Below are 21,439 nucleotides of genomic sequence, written 5' to 3'. Positions count from 1 at the left end.
GACCACCTCCACCTCCTACAGATCAGTGTCTCTTTCTCGATACTGGATACATTGTGTATTACAGGATGTAATGTTTCATGTCTAAAGTCTTTGTCCTGATTCCCGTGGTAACGTTTTCCATCCCTGTGCACCCCTCTACCCACCAAGGACTGGTCTGAGATCAGTGTTAACTCTGACCTGTGTTTGGGGAATGTGAGGAGAACTGTATCTCATCTGGAGGAGATAGATTACACAGACCCACAAATAATTTGAAAACAAATCCAATTTTCACAAACTCCCATATCTGTGTAGCTCAGTTGGTAGAGCATGGCGCTTGCAACGCCAGGGTTGTGGGTTCGATTCCCACCAGGGGCCAGTATGAAAATGTATGCACTCACTAACTGTAAGTCGCTCTGGATAAGAGCGTCTGCTAAATGACTAAAATGTATTGGGTGAAATACCACAGTGTGCAATCACAGCAGCAAGATTTGTGACCTGCTGCCACAAGAAAAGGGCAACCAGTGAAGATCACACACCCTTGTAAATACAACCCCTGTTTATTTATTTTCCCTTTTGTACTTAAACGATTTGCACATCGTTACAGCACTGTATATAGACGTAATATGACATTTGAAATGTCTTTATTCTTTTGGAACTTTTGTGAGTGTAGTGTTTACTGTTCACTTTTTATTGTTTATTTCACTTTTGTTTATATCTATTTCATTTGCTTTGGCAATGTAAACATTAGTTTTCCATGCCAATAAAGCCCTTTGAATTGAATTCAATAGTGGAGACAGCAATAAACAAACTGTCAATTAAAGGCCGTTGTCATCTGTCGTCCTCACATTAGAGTTCTAAAATCCATTGTGCGACATCAACGAATTAACCTTTTACTGTAGTGGGCTAAATCAGGATCACACAAAGTGATTCTTGGTAGTCTTAAACAAATCTACTTTGAAACAAAAGTATATACCTCACACACATGGTTATGGACTTAAAAAAAGAAGACATCTGTATCATGTCAGATATAGAGTTGACATATATTCAATTTTGTGTTCGCATCCCAATATTACACTTTATATACATCACAGAAGACCGAAATATAACAAAACTGTTTGACATAGAAAAACTGAGACAAGCTGGAGGCTGTACACCAAGGAAGGAATTTGATTTGATTTGAGAAGGTGGACCGAGCGAGGGAGCTGGAGAAAGAGAGGGAGAGAAAGAGGAGATCTGGAGGATGGAGGGGATGCCGCGAATGCAGAGTAAGGAGAGAGGGAGGCTGGAGGAGGAGAGAGGGAGGCTGGAGGAGGAGAGAGGGAGGCTGGAGAAGAGAGGGAGGCTGGAGGAGGAGAGAGGGAGGCTAGAGGAGAGAGAGGGAGGCTGGAGGAGAAGAGAGGGAGGCTGGAGGAGGAGAGAGGGAGGCTGGAGGAGAAGAGAGGGAGGCTGGAGGAGAAGAGAGGGAGGCTGGAGGAGAAGAGAGGGAGGCTGGAGGAGGAGAAAGAAAGGTTGTGTCAGGAGGAAGAGCGGATAGAGCATTGATGGGCAACTGGTGGGCCGTGTGATTATTAAATAACAATAAAAGGCTGAAGCTCATATTAAAAACATGTCACTGTCTGAACATTTTGTCTTCTTTTGTGTGCAAGCTAAATACTATAGTAAATACTAAGTCATGTTTCTAGAAATTTAGATCAAACTTCATCAAAAAAGCTGCCTGTTTCATCAATGAGAATGGCAATGATACATCGCCTTATGATCAAAGTGACTTTCATTTACTACCATCTGCTGGACAAATTTAGTCATTACGACCGATGAGCGCTCTTTACAACCTGTCATAATAAATAGACCCGCTCTCCGCCAAATTCACAATCACATAGCAAACCCAATCTCATGCGGTGAATGGTTTGCGGATGGAAATCATTGGACTCAAACATTAGCCACATGTCGGTGCCTTTTCGACCTAAAAATTCTCAGTATTTCATGAAACTATAGTGTTAAGTTGTGTCAATTCAAATCTGGTATTGGGAACAAAAGAGGTGAACACACGTCTTCTAAGATTTACTAGTATTTTAATTAATGCAAAACACTTCAATGGTAAATATGATGTTCGTATATACGGGTCCACTGAAATACCACGCAGGGCACTCAGAGAACTAAGCCATTGTTCTAAATTCTTCCCTAAATACTCTGACAGAGATAGTTCCCGCTCCCTGCTGGCCTATCAGAGTAGAGACTGAGCGTGGTTTAGACTTACTCAGCCTATCGTTGGCGCACAGGCTGGTCCCAGCCCCTTGGCGCTTCACTGTTGCCAGGTGTCTAGTTGTTTTGCAACTTGTCCAGAAAGTCAGCACTTTTGCAGTACACATCCTTGAGCGCGGTTTAACAAAGAGGCAGTGTGTATGTATGTGAGAATCACAAGTCTGTCTCACCCTACTCCCTAACATTCCTCACATTAATCACAGCTTGTTATATTAAACAGTCTATATCAGTACAGCGCAAACCTATTATGTTTAATCATTAATGCTTTCTTATTAAGCTAACAGCACATCTAAAATAAGAGAATAATTTCCCACAATAGAGAACCCCTTTTTCTAACGTTAGACTCTAATGCCAGTTGAAAATACTTTTATGTTGATAGGTTTCTCTCAATGCAGTCAATGCAGATGTGATTCGAGTTTTTCTTATTCCCTGTCTAGCTCGCTAACTAGCCTAACTATGCTAACGTTACTGGCTAGCAATACAGGTACAAAATGATGTTGCAATTAATTAGCATGCGAATGACTAGTCATATTTTCCATAACATCAAAGTCAAGGATTGTTGTGGCAGAATAATCACGTCCAAAATTGCATAGCTATCTATCCAAACCGCTCTGGAAAATCAATTTGTCAGCATTTTAAAACATTTTTGCTACAGAAACTGAAATAACAGGTTTTCTAGCTAACGATAGCTAGCAGCCAGCTAATAATTGGATAATTTGGACAATAGATTATTCAGACCAGGGAGGAGCGTCCTGGTCAAGACAGGTTTGATTTCAACCACCTGCCCAGCTACATTTATACATCTTCTACTGTAGTTCTGGATATCCTTTATACTGGCCTTGTAGCTCTTTGCTGTGGACGTTACAAACTGTTCAAAACTAGGGCCCAGTTTTTCTCCTGGTCAGGTCATGATGGGGTCAAGGGATGGTGGGAAACTCCTGGCCCTAAGGAGGGAGGAGGCAGTGGCACATTGGATCAGGGGTTTTTCCTGGACCATGTGATGTGAGCAGGAACAACTGTGGGCCCTATATATAGTGTTCAAACTAATGCTACTTGCTGTACTGATCTCTTAACTCATAAGCTGATTGTGTATGGGGCAGCAGTGCCTTAAAAAAAATCTAATTTCATGAGTTGTCTTTCATATTCTGTCTTTTGCTCTTGAAAACATGTTTATAAAAAATAAACTATTTAATCATTTTTAAGTTGAAGGGCTGTTCTGTGTTTTCTATGATCTATCTGAAAGTGTCAGTCTATTTCTTAGCATTTTCTCACCACTGAGGAGTTGGTTGTATATGGTTAGGAACACTGGAGGATTGCAGTGGCATACTGGAACATTTGTACATTTATACAATTAAAATTACACTGATTTAATGTCGTGTTTAGTGTTCTTATTCAGACTTCTCATCCTGGATGGTTATACTAGGTTTGTGACTGAGTGACAAACTTGACTTAATCCTCTTGGGATCATAGGAGGCCACCATGGCTCTCCACGTCACTCTCTTCTGTGTGAGGGCTTTTTCCTCTTGCTCTGAGACTTTACTGGGTTCATGTTAGTTTTAGGCCTTCCCTGCTTTCCCTTTCCTTTCTACGCCAGTGCGGGTTTTGTCTTTGCTGAAAGTGTCCCATCCATTCCATTTCCTTAGTGTCCCATCCATTTCCTTAGTGTCCCATCCATTTCCTTAGTGTCCTATCCATTTCCTTCTCCTGATCAGACTGTGATGAGTGGTGCTATACAAATCAAATGCATTCTTAAATTCTAAGGACCAGTTTCCTAGACACAGATTAAGCCGTCCTGGACTGAAAAACCTGCTCCATTGAGAATCTCCATTGAAAGTAAATCTTAGTCCAGGACTAGGCTTAATCTGTGTCTGGGAAATGGATCATTTGAGTGTATGCAAATAAAATGCTTAATGTTTAAATAGCGTCACACTGCATTATATTCTATATTCATACATGAATAGGCTATATTGGGCCCCGTGTAGCTCAGTTGGTAGAGCATGGCGCTTGCAATGCCATGGTTGTGGGTTCGATTCCCACGGGTGGCCAGTATGAAAAAATGTATGCACTCAATAACTAAGTCGCTCTGGATAAGAGCGTCTGCTAAATGACTAAAATGTAAATATAATTTCATCTGACAAAATGGATGACTTTGTAAGAACTTTATTATTCTGATGTTTTGGACACAGGACACATTAGTCAAGGTAGGTACAGTATAGTAGTTTGCATTCATGGACAGGTTCCAGTCTGCTGTGTGGTCTGAACTATTTCGGTATGGGTTCGACATTTGCATTGGTAAATGTTCTGCAATCTGCATTGAACACTCAGTCTGACCGAAACTCGTAGTTAATGTATAACGGCTTTGGAGATTGTCTGCATTTAACCTTAACCACTAGCCAAAAACCTTTAAATTATATATTTATTTCCACCCAGATATACTTGCATGCGTTCTTCATCAGTTACCATGAATAGTGACTAATGTGAAAGGTCTTGGCAGAGGTACATATGATGGATAGACCTTCATAGTGTAATGACTAACTGAACTTGTGAGCGAGAACACTAAAACACTCTGTAAGCTGGTTACCGTAGGAATGTCAAACAATTCAAATACTCAAAAGGAGTAACAAGTTAACGTACTGCTATCTATCTCATATCTATAAAGGTCCTAGTAGTGGACTGACACTTTAAAAAAAAACATTAAAATGAGCTTCCTATCTCAACCAAATGACATGCAAATAGATATTAATTCCAGATGAACATAAGTTAACAGTGAGAAAAGTTAAATGTGTGTGAACTAGCTATGGAACTTCATTTCACCGTCTTCTTATTGACTATATAGGGAATAGGGTGCAATTCCGGACACACCCTAGGTTTGAAATAGCCTGTCATGACTGAATCCAATAGTCAATAGAACAATATCCCAAACAGGGTCACCACACATTCAGCTGCTGCCGACTGCTGGTATACACAGGTAGGCTAATAATAATCACCACAGTAGAACAAAAAGAGACGGAAAAATAATTTAGGACTTGAAGAAGTGTAATGGAAATTGTACAGTATTATTAGGTACTTGATGAGAACACTTGTGTGTGTGTCTCTTTGGCATAGAAAAACCAATAGAAATAGAAATGCTAGAAGGGCCATAAAGCCTCCGATGGCAATTTAAATTATATTTCTAGGTGGTGTAGTGTAACAAAGCGTATCCTGAGAGATTCTGTGGAATAACAGGAAATGGACTGGAACTTTAGGTGAGAGACTGAAGAAGAAAAAAAAAACTATTATTGTGTCTGCTGTGCTCCGATTGGTGAAGCCCGCTGTCACTTGTGGACCCAGGCCAATGGGTTGCTGTCTTAGGTTAAGAGGAGGCGGTGCACTTGCTGCAGGTGTTGCTGTGAGAGGACAAGACGGTGCACCTGCTCCTGGCCCTTGGCACACGGGATGGCAACGCGCCCTACGAAAACCGTGCCTCCCTGCTTCTCCTCCTTCGCCTGAGAAGACAGGTGGATGAGAAAGAGGACATCAAAGGACAACAAATACAGGTTGATGCCTCCACCAGATATCTGTTGCATTGAGATGTGTTCCAAGCATTTGTTTGAGTGCCAACTAAGACAGTCTGTGATGTCCGTGTGTCCTTGTGCATGTTACCTTGACGAAAGACGAGATGGGAAAGGTGGCAAAGTCAGAGGAGACCTTTGCCCCAGGCTGCTGAGAAACCACATGCTCTGACACTTCACCCTGAGAGAGAGAGAGGGAGGGGTAGAGAGAGAGAGAGGGGTAGAGAGAGAGGGAGGGAGGGGTAGAGAGAGAGGGAGAGAGAGAGAGAGGGAGAGAGGGAGGGGTAGAGAGAGAGAGAGGGGGGGTAGAGAGAGAGAGGGGTTGAGAGAGAGGGGGGTGGAGAGAGAGGGGGGGTGGAGAGAGAGGGGGGTGGAGAGAGAGGGGGGGTGGAGAGAGAGAGGGGGGTGGAGAGAGAGGGGGGTGGAGAGAGAGAGGGGGGGTGGAGAGAGGGGGGTGGAGAGAGAGAGGGGGGTGGAGAGAGAGAGAGGGGGGTGGAGAGAGAGAGAGGGGGTAGAGAGAGAGAGGGGGGTAGAGAGAGAGAGAGAGGGGGGTAGAGAGACTTGATGTTATGACCATTTCCATGAAAAACAGAGAGATTAGTGGACAAAATCTGAGGTGAAGATAAATACAATGAATTTATATTATCAACCCCTAGTAATAGTGAAGTCACCTTCAGTTTGTCCAGGGCGTCACTCAGGCTCTGCAGCCGAGCTGTCTGGTCCAAGAGCTGAGCACTAGCACTCACTGTAGGAGAGAAAGAGATCGATAAGAACTGATATATACCAACTCAAATAGACATATACAGTGCCTTCAGAAAGTATTTTGTTTTTACAGCCTGAATTTAAAATGGATTACATTTCAGAATTTGTGTCACTAGCCTACACACAATCCCCCATTAATGTCAAAGTGGAATTATGTTTGACATTCTTTACAAACTCATAATAAAATGAAAAGCTGAAATGTCTTGAGTCAGTAAGTATTCAACCCCTTTGTTAAGGCAAGCCTAAATAAATTCAGGAGTAAAAATGTGCTTAACAAGTCACATAAAAAGTTGCATGGACTCACTCTGCGTGCAGTAATAGTGTTTAAAATGATTTTTCATCTCTGTACCCCAAACATACAATGATATGTAAGGTGCCTCAGTTGAGCAGTGACTTTCAAACACAGATTCAACCACAAAGACCAGGGAGGTTTCCAATGCCTCTCAAAGGTGGTCACCTATTGGTAGATGGGTAAAACAAAATAAAAAGCAGACATTGAATATCCCTTTGAGCATGGTGAAGTTAGTAATTACACTTTGGATGGTGTATCAATACAACCAGTCACTACAAATATACAGGCGTCATTCCTAACTCAGTTGCCGGAGGAAGGAAACTGCTCAGGGATTTCACCATGAGGCCAATGGTGACTTTATAACAGTTACAGAGTTTAATGGCTGTGATAGGAGAAAACTGAGGATGGATCAACAACATTGTAGTCACTCCACAATATTAACCTAAATGACAGAGGGAAAAGAAGGAAGCCTGTACAGAATACAAATATTCCAAAACATGCATCCTGTTTGCAATAAGGCACTAAAGTAACACTGCAAAGAAATATCTTTATGTCCTGAATAGAAAACGTTATGTTTAGGTCAAATACAACACGTCACTGAGTACCACTTCACATTTTCAAGCATGGTGGTGGCTGCATCATGTTATGGGTATGCTTGTCATCGGCAAGGACTAAGGAGTTTTTTGGAGGGATAAAAATAAACGGAATAGCGCGAAGCACAGGCAAAATCGTACAGGGAAACTTGGTTCAGTCTGCTTTCCAACAGACAATGGAAGACAAATTCACCTTTCAGCAGGACAATAATCTAAAACACACGGACAAATATACACTGGATACAATGTTCCTGAGTGGCCTAATTACAGTTTTGCCTTAAATCTAATTTAAAATATATGGCAAGACTTGAAAATGGCTGTCTTGCAATGATCAACAACCAACTTCACAGAGCTCAACTAATTTTTTTAAGAATAATGTGCAAATATTGTACAATCCAGGTGTGCAAAGCTCTTAAGAGACTTACTCACAGCTGTAATCGCTGCCAAAGGTGATTCTAACATGTATTGACTCTGGGGGTTAAACGTATCTGATTAAGATAGTGTTTTATTTTTCATACATGTTAGAATTCTTCTTCCACTTTGACAGAGTGTTTTGTGTTGATCGTTGACAAAAAAAATACAAAGTATGATTAAAATGGATTTAATTGTAACAACAATGTGGAAAAAGTCAAGGGATGTGAATACTTTCTGAAGGCACTGTACCTGTACTGAAACGAACGCACATAATATAAACTATGCTACACACTCACAAAACCCCCACACACACAGACCAGGGCCCGATTTCCCGATAGAACTTAGGCTTACGAGGGTTTTAACGATGCATCTTTCCTACAACGGCCGAAGATGTAACGTGTTTCCCAAAACACCCACGCAGAGAGAACGTTCGCTAAGTGCATCATTGAGGCATAGTGTCGATACTGATAGGATCGAAAGAAATGCAGCGCTGCTGTCAAATCAGCTTTCTCAATTAAAATCTTACCTTAACATTATAATTATTTCACAATACTGATGACGAATCAGCTCCTAGAAAGATATTATCACCCATGGCTGCAAATATTGAGGCAGCTTATTCTAATGTTTACCCTATAATAATGCACTAAATCAGGATTTGGCATGTTGTTACACATCATGAAATATAATGAGGCAAAAATTACAGACAGCCTACAATTACCAAAATAGTACTCAACTGAATTAACATTAAATTGATTTTAATACGATCAAAATATATAGGCCTGTGTAGTCTGTATTATATTGATATATGCATTCATTTCGATTTTCATTTGAAGCATATTTCTATTTAGCTTGTTTGTAACAATTGCAAAGATATTGGCAACTTTGTATTTGTAGCCAACTTCTGAAGTTATCAACAGTCACAGACAGAGAGATAAACATCTTGATTCAATGTTTAGCGGAGATCTTCTGCCTCAGAAGGGCAAAAAAAGCATCTAACAACGTACTTAGCTGTTTTACAACTGGTCTGAGGCAGTTGGTAAATAACAAGCGTTTTCAAGTGCAACCTTAGTAACAATGGTTTTGGGAAAAAGCTCTGAGATTTAACGATGCTCCTACGGAGGTTCTAACAATGAACTTAGCCTGCTTTTGGGAAACCGGGCCCTGGTGACTTCCTGTCACACAAAAACAAACACACATCTCTCCCACTCACCTGGTGTCTTCCCGGTGATGTCGACCACTTTAACGGTGGCGGTCATCTTGAGCAGGGTCCCCAAGAGCTGGTCAGTCTTCCTGTAGAGAGCCCCGTGGAGAGGCCCCTCAGTAGGGGGAGAGGAGGAAGAGGTGGCCTCTCTCAGGTGTAGCTTGGGGACGTGGAGGGGAGGGAGAGAGGCTAGCTGGGCTCTCATCTTCTCTGCCTGGAGAAGAGAGCAGATATACAGAGAGTTATCAATAGAGACAGGTACACAGTCATTATCAGACAGTTAACTACAGCACCAAACATACCAATATCAACTACTAATGATAATGTACCCATGACAACTAGACTATTCAATGAACCACATCAAGAGAAACATACATAAATATGAACTACTAATGATAATGTATCCATGACAACTAGACTATTCAATGAACCACATACAACACAGACGGCCAGTGATCTGGACACAAGAAAGAAGGCATTGATCCATTTTTTGATTAGCAGTGAACAGAGAGAGACGAGTCAGATCCCTGCAGTGTTCTGACCTTGAGTCTGTTGTTCTCGTTCTTCAGGTGTTTGATGCCCAGTCTCTGAGCCGCCACCTGCTGACGGAGGAGAGGGGAGTCCACCACCTGCATCGGCCCAGACAGACCCCCTGCTCCTGGGACAACACCGGCTGGAGAGAGGGGTGGGGAGGGGGATAAAGAAGGAATTGAGAAATAAAACAAAACCGTGTGAGATATAAATAACAACAACCTAACACTATGAAAATATTAGGAATACGTATCATATGAATGACGTGTGAGGTATAAGAGGTGGCGTGTACTAAGGTGTGTGAGGTGAGGTATCAGAAGACTCAGGAGCCTCACCTCCGGCAGATCCCGTGACGATGGAGGCGATGCCCGAGGCAGGCGGGGCCCTGAGGCCCTCGATGGTCATCTTTGATTGGCTGGAGAGACGCTGCTTCAGTTCCGCCTTCTCTGCCTCCAGCTGGTCAATGTCTGCCTGCAGGGCATCCATGGTCTCCTCAAACTCCCTGTGTGTGTGTGTGTGTGTGGGGGGGGGGAACAGGGTTTAAACAAAAACAACCCCTAGCCTCACTGGAGATCTGAGGGTTTGATAGGTTTAAGAATATGGTGATAGCGCCACCGAGCCCTCTGATAGGCTAGAGGAAATCTTTACCATATTGCTTACACCTGTCCAATCCTCTTCCTTTCAAAATAGTCTACTCTTTACAGACAGTCCAGAACACTATAGACTCTGTAGTGAATACCTAGGAGACAGTGTTGGACATATACACATATTTACTGCACATTCTATAACAATAACCTCCTACTTTCCAAACAGTCTTACTTCTCCTTCTTCTTGAGCAGGGCCAGGGTCTCATCCAGTTTGGTCTGGATCTTCTCCACACGTTCGTCTGCGTCTTTAGTTGACGTGTCCAGCTTCTTCTCCAGGAGACTGAGACGGACGTGGGCCTCACTCAACTCCTCTCCCTGGGATAGAGAGACAGGAGGGAGGGAGGCGAGGTGAGAGTGCTAATGTTAGAGATGATGGGTGTCTGTGCATGTGGGGAAAAATTAGAGTGAATGTGTATAAGAATAAAAGGAAGGATGAGAATGACTGTGGAGTGGAGTAGAGTCGAGCGGTGTGGAGTCGAGCGGTGTGGAGTCGAGCGGTGTGGAGTGTGTGTGTAAGAGAGAAAGAGAGACTACCTTGATCTTTAGTGACTTCTTGAGCTCCTTGATGACGGTGTCTCTGTCTTCCAGTTTGACACCCAGGCCCTCTGCATCAGTGATCTCTGCCCTGAGGGCTGCCGCACGAGCCTCTACTGGGGGAGCCTGGAGGAGAGAAGGTGGGGAGGGAGGGAGGAGAGCGGTAGAGGGAGGGAGGGAGGGAGGAGAGCAGTAGAGGGAGGGAGGGAGGGCGGTAGAGGGAGGAGAGCGGTAGAGGGAGGGAGGAGAGCGGTGGAGGGAGGAGAGCGGTGGAGGGAGGAGAGCGGTAGAGGGAGGGAGGGAGGGAGGAGAGCGGTAGAGGGAGGGAGGGCGGTAGAGGGAGGGAGGGAGGAGAGCGGTAGAGGGAGGGTGATGGGAGAAACAAGAAGAGGGGGGGAGAGAGAGAGAGAGAATGTAAATTCATTGAGGGGCAGTGCCTTAACAACACAACTAGACTTTATTTCATGACATGTTACAGATGTAATATATAGTACTCTTAGTTTTGAAAGGCTAGTAAAGGAGGAAGAAATCAGTCTCCAGCCGTAGCTCCCCCCTTGTCTCATACCCCTCCAGCCTTAGTCCCGTATAACTTTTTAAAAATCAGGGAGAAGGTCCATTTGTAGTATCTAACTCTAAACTGATAAGATGCTTTTGAGGGCCTCTTTTAATAGAGCTGCTATATGGAGATGTCGTTCTGTACCTTTCCCTGTGGTCTCTCAGCATCATACTCTCCCTCCTGCATGGCAGTGGCCATCTTGTTCATGGTGGAGATGACAGAGCTGCAGGACTGACGCAGACACTCATGGGGGTTTAGACCTTGGGACCCATACACCTGGAGAGGAGGGAGGGGAGAGAGAGTTACCACAGAGATGGAGGGGAGAGAGCGATGGAGGGGAGAGAGACAGAGAGAGATGGAGGAGAGAGAGAGAGAGAGAGAGATGGAGGGGAGAGAGAGACAGAGAGATGGAGAGATGGAGGGGAGAGAGCGATGGAGGGGAGAGAGAGAGACAGAGAGATGGAGGGGACAGAGAGATGGAGGGGAGAGAGAGAGACAGAGAGATGGAGGGGAGAGAGAGAGAGACAGAGAGATGGAGGGGAGAGAGAGATGGAGGGGGGGAGAGAGATGGAGGAGGGGAGAGAGATGGAGGGGGGGAGAGACAGAGAGATGGAGGGGAGAGAGAGATGGAGGGGGGAGAGAGTTATCAGAGAGGACCAACTCCTCATCAATATACCTAACATATGTAAGGACATTTGTCAATAATCCACTATATACAGTGAGGGAAAAAAGTATTTAGTCAGCCACCAATTGTGCAAGTTCTCCCACTTAAAAAGACGAGAGAGGCCTGTAATTTCCATCATAGGTACACGTCAACTATGACAGACAAAATGAGAAAAAAAAAATCCAGAAAATCACATTGTAGGATTTTTTATGAATTTATTTGCAAATTATGGTGGAAAATAAGTATTTGGTCAATAACAAACGTTTCTCAATACTTTGTTATATACCCTTTGTTGGCAATGACACAGGTCAAACGTTTTCTGTAAGTCTTCACAAGGTTTTCACACACTGTTGCTGGTATTTTGGCCCATTCCTCCATGCAGATCTCCTCTAGAGCAGTGATGTTTTGGGGCTGTCGCTGGGCAACACGGACTTTCAACTCCCTCCAAAGATTTTCTATGGGGTTGAGATCTGGAGACTGGCTAGGCCACTCCAGGACCTTGAAATGCTTCTTACGAAGCCACTCCTTCGTTGCCCGGGCGGTGTGTTTGGGATCATTGTCATGCTGAAAGACCCAGCTACGTTTCATCTTCAATGCCCTTGCTGATGGAAGGAGGTTTTCACTCAAAATCTCACGATACATGGCCCCATTCATTCTTTCCTTTACACGGATCAGTCGTCCTGGTCCCTTTGCAGAAAAACAGCCCCAAAGCATGATGTTTCCACCCCCATGCTTCACAGTAGGTATGGTGTTCTTTGGATGCAACTCAGCATTCTTTGTCCTCCAAACACGACGAGTTGAGTTTTTAACCAAAAAGTTCTATTTTGGTTTCATCTGACCATATGACATTCTCCCAATCCTCTTCTGGATCATCCAAATGCACTCTAGCAAACTTCAGACGGGCCTGGGCATGTACTGGCTTAAGCAGGGGGACACGTCTGGCACTGCAGGATTTGAGTCCCTGGCGGCGTAGTGTGTTACTGATGGTAGGCTTTGTTACTTTGGTCCCAGCTCTCTGCAGGTCATTCACTAGGTCCCCCCGTGTGGTTCTGGGATTTTTGCTCACCGTTCTTGTGATCATTTTGACCACACAGGGTGAGATCTTGCGTGGAGCCCCAGATCGAGGGAGATTATCAGTGGTCTTGTATGTCTTCCATTTCCTAATAATTGCTCCCACAGTTGATTTCTTCAAACCAAGCTGCTTACCTATTGCAGAATCAGTCTTCCCAGCCTGGTGCAGGTCTACAATTTTGTTTCTGGTGTCCTTTGACAGCTCTTTGGTCTTGGCCATAGTGGAGTTTGGAGTGTGACTGTTTGAGGTTGTGGACAGGTGTCTTTTATACTGATAACAAGTTCAAACAGGTGCCATTAATACAGGTAACGAGTGGAGGACAGAGGAGCCTCTTAAAGAAGAAGTTACAGGTCTGTGAGAGCCAGAAATCTTGCTTGTTTGTAGGTGACCAAATACTTATTTTCCACCATAATTTGCAAATAAATTCATTAAAAATCCTACAATGTGATTTTCTGAAAAAAAAATCAATTTGTCTGTCATAGTTGACGTGTACCTATGATGAAAATTACAGGCCTCTCTCGTCTTTTTAAGTGGGAGAACTTGCACAATTGGTGGCTGACTAAATACTTTTTTTCCCCACTGTATATACAAAAGTATGTGGACACCCCTTCAAATTATTGGATTTGGCTGTTTCAGCCACACACGTTGCTGACAGGTGTATAAAATCGAGAACACAGCCATGCAATCTCCATAGACAAACATTGGCAGTAGAATGGCCTTACTGAAGAGCTCAGTGACTTTCAACGTGGCACCGTCATAGGATGCCACATTTCCAACAAGTCAGTTAATCAAATTTCTGCCATGCTAGAGCTTCCCCGGTCAACTGTAAGTGCTGTTAATGTGAAGTGGAAACGTCTAGGAGCAACAGCGGCTCAGCCGTGAAGTGGTAGGCCACACAGCTCTAATCAAATCCAGACATATTTATATGCGTTATAATGCTTTTGAGTGACACTTCCGGTTTTGGCGGGAAATACCGGATTACCCGGGAGAAAAGTGATTTATTATCAGGATGGAACATTAGTAAAATACCGGTATTCAACCCTAGTGCCAACTGTAAAGTTTGGTGGAGGAGGAATAATGATCCGGGGCTGTTTTTCATGGTTCGGGCTAGGCCCCTTAGTTACAGTGAAGGGAAATCTTAACGCTACAGCAGACAATTCTGTGCTTCTAACTTTGTGGCAACAGTTTGGGGAAGGCCCTTTCCTGTTTCAGCATGACAATAGCAAGGTCCATACAGAAATGGTTTGTCGAGATCGGCGTGGAAGAACTTGACTGGCCTGCACACAGCCCTGACAACCCCATCGAACACCTTTGGGATGAATTGGAACGCCGACTGCGAGCCATGACTAATCGCCCAACATCAGTCCCCGACCTCACTAATGCTCGTGGCTGAATGGAAGCAAGTCGCCACAGCAATGAGATGTTCGACAAGCAGGTGTCCACATACTTTTGGGCATGTAGTGTACATTTAGCCTATGGTTAGCGTATTGTGTGACAGACAGGTCGTCCACATTAATCAAGAAGAATTAGCTCCGGGAGCTAACAAGTTTGAATGTGCCGTTTATAGTACCTGTTCAACAGCCTTGAAGGCCACGTCATCCAGTTTTAGAGCGTTGAGCCCCTCCTGCTCCCCGAGAGGGGCGACCATCTGAGCCCCCGCCGCCGCCACCTCCTGTAGTACTGCAACCACCCGCGTCAGCTGACGCCTGCAGTCCGTCAGCGTCTCCGACACCTGCCATTGGTCCACAGAGCTGTCAGTCACACATTCTCACAGAGTAGTTCCGACCTCCACAAAGTTGACAGTTGCATTACCGTACTTTATGAGATAACGGTAAACACTAGGCCCTGTGCTCCAAACGCCAGCCAATAGTCATGGCCAGCTGGTGTTGTTAGCATAGGGCTAAGTGTGCCAGGTTATCTGATGGGAACAGCTAACATGTAGCGTTCTATCACGTGCAACTACGTCAACAATTTTAATTGGCTGAGACGGAGAAAAAAGTTGACGTTTCAAAACTTTGTCTAACGTTCGCAAGTATGGACCACCCTGGGTTTGGGTTAGGTGCAAGACCTAAGAAATGTTGTCCATACTGGATCGCCAAAGATACTGTGAAACACTTGGCCAATGACCAAGGCTAAAACTCTCCAACCTAAATGTAATGCCTAAGTATAACGCTAGTCACATTACCGGAGCTCCAAAGGCCAGAGCAGCTGGCACCCCTGGCACATCGGTCCCTGGCATCCTGCGTCTGATCTTCTTACAGAATTGTTTGATGTCACTGTAGGAGGTAAATAACAGAGATAAATATAAATAAATATACCTACATAGAAATGATATTATGAAATATTGTTATATTAGACCTGCAGGTGGTGTCCAGGTCCTTCAGAAGGATGTTCAGAGCCACCCCCTCCTGTCCCGGCTGCAGGAAAGCCCTGAGACGCACCAGCTCAGCACTCATACAGTCCAACGCACTCTGGATGAACTACACACACACACACACACACACACACACAGAGACAGAGAGAGAGACAGAGAGAGAGAGAGAGAGAGACAAAGAGAGAGAGCGAGACAAAGAGAGAGCGAGAGACAGAGAGAGAGCGAGACAAAGAGAGAGAGCGAGAGACAGAGAGAGCGAGAGACAGAGAGAGCGAGAGACAGAGAGAGCGAGAGACAGAGAGAGCGAGAGACAGAGAGAGCGAGAGACAGAGAGAGCGAGAGACAGAGAGAGCGAGAGACAGAGAGGCGACAGTCAATCAGTAACGTAAGAAGGCCCTCAGCCCCCATACAGTCCAGCACACTCTGAATGACCTGGAGGTCAGAGGTCAAAAGGTCAAATTGAGTTTAGTTAGACAATGTTTGTTACTGAACTTAGAAAAGACTAGGGGCCTGTTAGAAATCTTGATCACCTCAAGGAAGGTAGGAAAGGAAAGATTTTAACAGGGCCTAGAGAGGTTTACTTTCTTCAGTAAAAGACAGTTGTACCTTGATGTGGTCAGCCAGCTGCACGGTGCAGTCTTCAGTCTGCTCAGCCAGGTGGATGCTGTACAGTTGCTGCAACATAAAACAGACTGGTACATCAATCAAGGCCTCAAACAATCTGGAGCTGTATTTATTATTAACAGCATTGATGAGAGGCTTGACAATGTGTGTTATCAGTGTAGAGTTGACGGAGTCGGCACTGTGGAGAGTACAGCGTGTGGTCAAGTGTTTCTGCTCTCTGTCAGGTGTGCCATCGAGCGCATATGAAGAGTGTGAGCGTGAATCCGTGCATGTTTCTGTGCGTGGTACTAACCTGGTAGTACTTGATGGCCTTGGTGAGAGGCTCCACGTGTACAGTCTCGTCCAGTTGGTCTTTGTGCAGCAGGTCAATGAAGAAGTCTAGGGAACGCTCATGGACACTCATCTCGGAGTAGAGAGTCCCCATTCGCTTATACACCTCCACACTGCAGCAGTTCAGAGCTCTGGGAGGGGGGATATTTGATGTTTGAAGTAAATGACAACTATTTAGTACAGTGGCATTGAGAGACAGACACACGTCGTCTTACTGTTCGTATTTGTGCAGCGTGGCCTGCAGCAGGGTCAGAGAGTAGACCAGTCCTGAGGCGAAGCTGAGTTGTTCTCCAGGTGGTCCTCTCATTTTCGTCCCAGTCCTCTCCACAGGGTTACTGTTCAAATCAAACTTCTCCTGGGCCTGCTTACTGATCAACTCAGCCTAGAAGAAGGGGGGAACATACATTAGCCACACACACAAATCGCATCCTTAAAAACATACATTAGGCATCTTGAACATACATTAGGCATCTTGAACATGTCCGTTTTGAAAACAGACAAACAAGCATACAGACACACTCCTCGTTAAATGTTGAACTCTCTCTCTACCTTGCAGATGAGTCTTGGTATGAGCAGCAGCACCAGGATACAGTCATGGTCTCCTCCGTGACGCAGGAAGGAGTCGGGCATGAAGGAGGTGAGGAGAGACACCTGTCTGTTGGCCTGGCCCACTTCCATCTTCCTCAGCTCCATCTCTATGGCCTGGAGACACACACACACACTGATTATTTATCTGCAATAACAGTACACACCTGTACATTCAACACTAAATGCAATGCATGTTTCTCTGGGAACAAAAAGTACATCCGCAGACTGGTATGATGTTCCCAAAGTGTTAAACAGGACGGTTCGTTCCCAAACTGGGTCTTCCCCAGAACCTGTTGATCTGTGTTTCTTACCTTGGCGTAGGCCTTAGTCTCAGCGAACTTGATCTTGAAGTCAAACAGCTCAGCAGGAGGCTGCTGGACCTGCTCTGCGTTGGCATTCTGAACACTGGTCAGCTCCCTGTTGGCATCCTATACACACACACACACACTTTAGATACAAACAACCAAAAGAAACCACAGTCACCTAACACCTTCCCCATTTTGCTTAAAGGAATGTATTCAGGATGTTATTAAAACCCAAAACTGTGACAAACAAGTTAAACTATTCCTTGTTTTAACTACTAAACATGCTTGTTAGTGTTTTTAAGTGTCATTCTGCTGATTGCATGTTATTTGATACTACACTGACGTTATGGTTTCAAACTATACCTGCAGGCTGGCGGTGAGCTCGCGGTACTTGTTGATGGTCTGCTGGTAGTCTGCTACAGTCTCCTGAGCAGCCTCCACTCTCTTCTGTGCCTCTCTCACCCTGGCTCCGTTCAGGTCCAACTGCTCTCTCAGCTCCATCTCTGTCTCTCGGCTGTTCTCCTGAAGCTCGTCATTCATCTCATTGATCGCTTCCTGGAGGGGGGAGGGGAGAGGTCAGGGTTGACGGGTTAAGGGTCAGAGCAGCTATAGTTGTGTAGTTATGAGTGGACAGGGGTTTAGATATAAAGTCATGCACACACAGGGTTCAAACACAAAGGGTGTCTCTCTGTCTCTAAAACAGTCTCCTTGCCAATGTCGTGGACCCACATGAAGGGCATAGAGTTGACACAGAGTTGGTTATTCAAAACTTACCAGCAGAGTTGACTCAACAAAGCATACAAAGTAACGGAGCTGACATGGATATCAAAGTAACAGGGTTGACATTAAGGTAACAGCGTTGACATTAAGGTAACAGCGTTGACAGGTGTATTGTTGATTGAACTCACCAGGTCAGTGACTGTCTCTCTCAGCTCTCTGACTTTCTCCTCTAGGTCCAGATTCCTCTCAGTTAGAGTCTCTACCATCTCCTCTGCCCCGAGAGCAGCATCCACCTAGGACACATATCACACACACATAGTTTAACCCTAACACCGAGGGCACCATCCACCTAGGACACATAGTTTAACCCTAACACCGAGGGCACCATCCACCTAGGGCACATAGTTTAACCCTTACACCGAGGGCACCATCCACCTAGGGCACATAGTTTAACCCTAACACCGAGGGCACCATCCACCTAGGGCACATATCACACATAGTTTAACACTAGAACACACCAATCAATCAATTAACATTGTATTTTACTTTTGACAAACACATATGTCGCAAAGTTCTTAAAAGCAACCCAGACCTATACACCCTGAGAGTTTGATTTATAGAATTACATAAATACACATACAGCCATGTCACCTGTGGAGAGGGTGCCTCCTAGACATAAGACAAGAGTAAGCAGTGACACAAGCATGGTTGGAAGAATCCGCTATATCAGGGGTATTCAACCAGGGCTCTGTGAAAATACATATATAAAAAAATATGTTATACAGTTGAAGTCGGAGGTTTACATAAAGTACACTTAGGTTGGAGTCATTAAAACTTGTTTTTTCAACCAGTCCACACATTTCTTGTTAACAAACTATAGTTTTGGCAAGTCGGTTAGGACATCTACTTTGTGCATGACACAAGTAACTTTTCTAACAATTGTTTACAGACAGATTATTTCACTTATAATTCACTGTATCACAATTCTAGTGGGTCAGAAGTTTACATACACTAAGTTGACTGTGCCTTAAAACAGCTTGGAAAACACTTTAAAAGCTTCTGATAGGCTAATTGACATCATTTGAGTCAATTGGAGGTGTACCTGTGGATGTATTTCAAGGCCTACCTTCAAAAACTCAGTGCATCTTCGCTTGACATCATGGGAAAATCAAAAGAAATCAGCCAAGACCTCAGCAAAAAAATTTGTAGACCTCCACAAGTCTGGTTCATCCTTGGGAGCAATTTCCAAATGCCTGAAGGTACCACGTTCATCTGTACAAACAATAGTACGCAAGTATAAACACCAAGGGACCACACAACCATCATACCGCTCAGGAAGGAGACGCGTTCTGTCTCCTAGAGATGAACGTACTTTGGTGCGAAAAGTGCAAATCAATCCCAGAACAACAGCAAAGGACCTTGTGAAGATGCTGGAGGAAACAGGTACAAAAGTATCTATATCCACAGAAAAAACGGGTCCTATATCGACATAACCTGAAAGGCCGCTCTGCAAGGAAGAAGCCACTGCTCCAAAACCGCCATAAAAAAGCCAGACTACAGTTTCCAACTGCACATGGGGACAAAGATCGTGCTTTTTGGAGAAATGTCCTCTGGTCTGATGAAACAAAAATAGAACTATTTGGTCATAATGACCATCGTTATGTTTGGAGGAAAAGGGGGGCGCTTGCAAGCCGAAAAACACCATCCCAACCGTGAAGCACGGGGGTGGCAGCATCATGCTGTGGGGGTGCTTTGCTGCAGGAGGGTCTGGTGCACTTCACAAAATAGATGGCATCATGAGGAAGGAAAATTATGTGGATATATTGAAGCAACATCTCAAGACATCAGTCAGGAAGTTAAAGCTTGGTCACAAATGGGTCTTCCAAATGGACAATGACCCCAAGCATACTTCCAAAGTTGTGGCAAAATGGCTTAAGGACAACAAAGTCAAGGTATTGGAGTGGCCATCACAAAGACCTGATCTCAATCCTATAGAACATTTGTGGGCAGAACTGAAAACGCGTGTGCGAGCAAGGAGGCCTACAAACCTGACTCAGTTACACCAGCTCTGTCAGGAGGAATGGGCCAAAATTCACCCAACTTATTGTGGAAAGCTTGTGGAAGGCTACCCGAAACGTTTGACCCAAGTTAAACAATTTAAAGGCAATGCTACCAAATACTAATTGAGTGTATGTAAACTTCTGACCCACTGGGAATTTGATGAAAGAAATAAAAGCTGAAATAAATCACTCTCTAATATTATTTCACATTCTTAAAATAAAGTGGTGATCCTAACTGACCTAAGACAGGGAATATTTACTATGATTAAATGTCAGGAATTGTGAAAAACTGAGTTTAAATGTATTTGGCGAAGGTGTATGTAAACTTGTATATATACACAGTACAAGAAAAAGTTTGGACACTCCTACTCATTCAAGGGATTTTCTTAATTTTTACTATTTTCTACATTGTAGAATAATAGTGATGACATCAAAACTATGAAATAACACATGGAATCATGTAGTAAGCAAAAAAAAGTGTTAAATCAAAGTATATTTTAGATTTTAGATTCTTCAAAGTAGCCACCCCTTGCCTTGTTGACAGTTTTTCACACTCTTGGCATTCTCTCAACCAGCTTCATAAGGAATGCTTTTCCAATAGTCTTGAAGGAGTTCCCACCTATGCTGAGCACTTGTTGGCTGCTTTTCCTTCACTCTGCGGTCCAACGCATGCCAAACCATCTCAATTGGGTTGAGGTCGGGTGATTGTGGAGAACAGGTCATCTGATGCAGCACTCTATCACTCTCCTTGGTCAAATAGCCCTTACACAGCCTGGAGGTGTGTTTTGGGTCACTGTCCTGTTGAAAAACAAATGATAGACCCGCTAAGCGCAAACCAGATGGGATGGCGTATCGTTGCAGAATGCTGTGGTAGCCATGCTGGTTAAGTGTGCCTTGAATTCTAAATAAATCACAGCCAGTGTCACCAGCAAAGAACCCCTACACCATCACACCTCCTCCTTCATGCTTCACAGTGGGAACCACACATGCAGAGATCATCCGTTCACCTACTCTGCGTCTCACAAAGACACGGCGGTTGGAACCAAAAATCTGAAAGGACAGATTTCCACCGGTCTAATGTCCATTGCTCGTGTTTCTTGGCCCAAGCAAGTCTCTTCTTCTTATTGGTGTCCTTTAGTAGTGGTTTATTTGCAGCAATTCGACCATGAAGGCCTGATTCACGGTATCCTCTGAACAGTTGATGTTGAGATGTGTCCGTTACTTGAACTCTGTGAAGCATTTATTTGGGCTGCAATTTCTGAGGCTGGTAACTTTTAATTACCTTATTTTCCGCACTATAAGGCGCACCGGAGTATAAGCCGCAGCAGCTAAATTGAATGATGTGTACATATATAAGCCGCACTGGACTATAAGCCGCAGGTG

General features: G+C 44.2%; 1 protein-coding gene across 6 annotated transcripts in view; it reads right to left on the bottom strand.

Moving 5' to 3' along the window:
* Positions 1-4,382: 4,382 nt before the first annotated feature.
* LOC121554680 (dynactin subunit 1) overlaps positions 4,383-21,439 on the bottom strand; it is a 32,802-nt gene continuing 15,745 nt past the window's right edge. For all 6 annotated transcript variants that reach the window (XM_041868352.2, XM_041868354.2, XM_041868356.2 and 3 more), the window contains 19 exons: positions 18,185-18,289; positions 17,640-17,831; positions 17,283-17,399; positions 16,933-17,085; positions 16,599-16,765; positions 16,346-16,514; positions 16,036-16,104; positions 15,414-15,535; positions 15,241-15,331; positions 14,626-14,787; positions 11,464-11,595; positions 10,764-10,889; positions 10,402-10,544; positions 9,918-10,084; positions 9,594-9,724; positions 9,061-9,265; positions 6,461-6,534; positions 5,881-5,970; positions 4,383-5,723 (listed from right to left, as the gene is read on the bottom strand). In XM_041868352.2, coding sequence (XP_041724286.1) covers positions 5,586-5,723; positions 5,881-5,970; positions 6,461-6,534; positions 9,061-9,265; positions 9,594-9,724; positions 9,918-10,084; positions 10,402-10,544; positions 10,764-10,889; positions 11,464-11,595; positions 14,626-14,787; positions 15,241-15,331; positions 15,414-15,535; positions 16,036-16,104; positions 16,346-16,514; positions 16,599-16,765; positions 16,933-17,085; positions 17,283-17,399; positions 17,640-17,831; positions 18,185-18,289 — 2,553 coding nt within the window. In that variant the 3' untranslated portion in view covers positions 4,383-5,585. The remainder of the gene's footprint in view (positions 5,724-5,880; positions 5,971-6,460; positions 6,535-9,060; positions 9,266-9,593; positions 9,725-9,917; positions 10,085-10,401; positions 10,545-10,763; positions 10,890-11,463; positions 11,596-14,625; positions 14,788-15,240; positions 15,332-15,413; positions 15,536-16,035; positions 16,105-16,345; positions 16,515-16,598; positions 16,766-16,932; positions 17,086-17,282; positions 17,400-17,639; positions 17,832-18,184; positions 18,290-21,439) is intronic.

Source organism: Coregonus clupeaformis, chromosome 39 (genome assembly GCF_020615455.1).
Source record: "Coregonus clupeaformis isolate EN_2021a chromosome 39, ASM2061545v1, whole genome shotgun sequence".
Lineage (NCBI taxonomy): Eukaryota > Metazoa > Chordata > Actinopteri > Salmoniformes > Salmonidae > Coregonus > Coregonus clupeaformis.
Note: the sequence above shows the minus strand (reverse complement) of the source record. Positions and strands in the feature narration are given on the sequence as shown.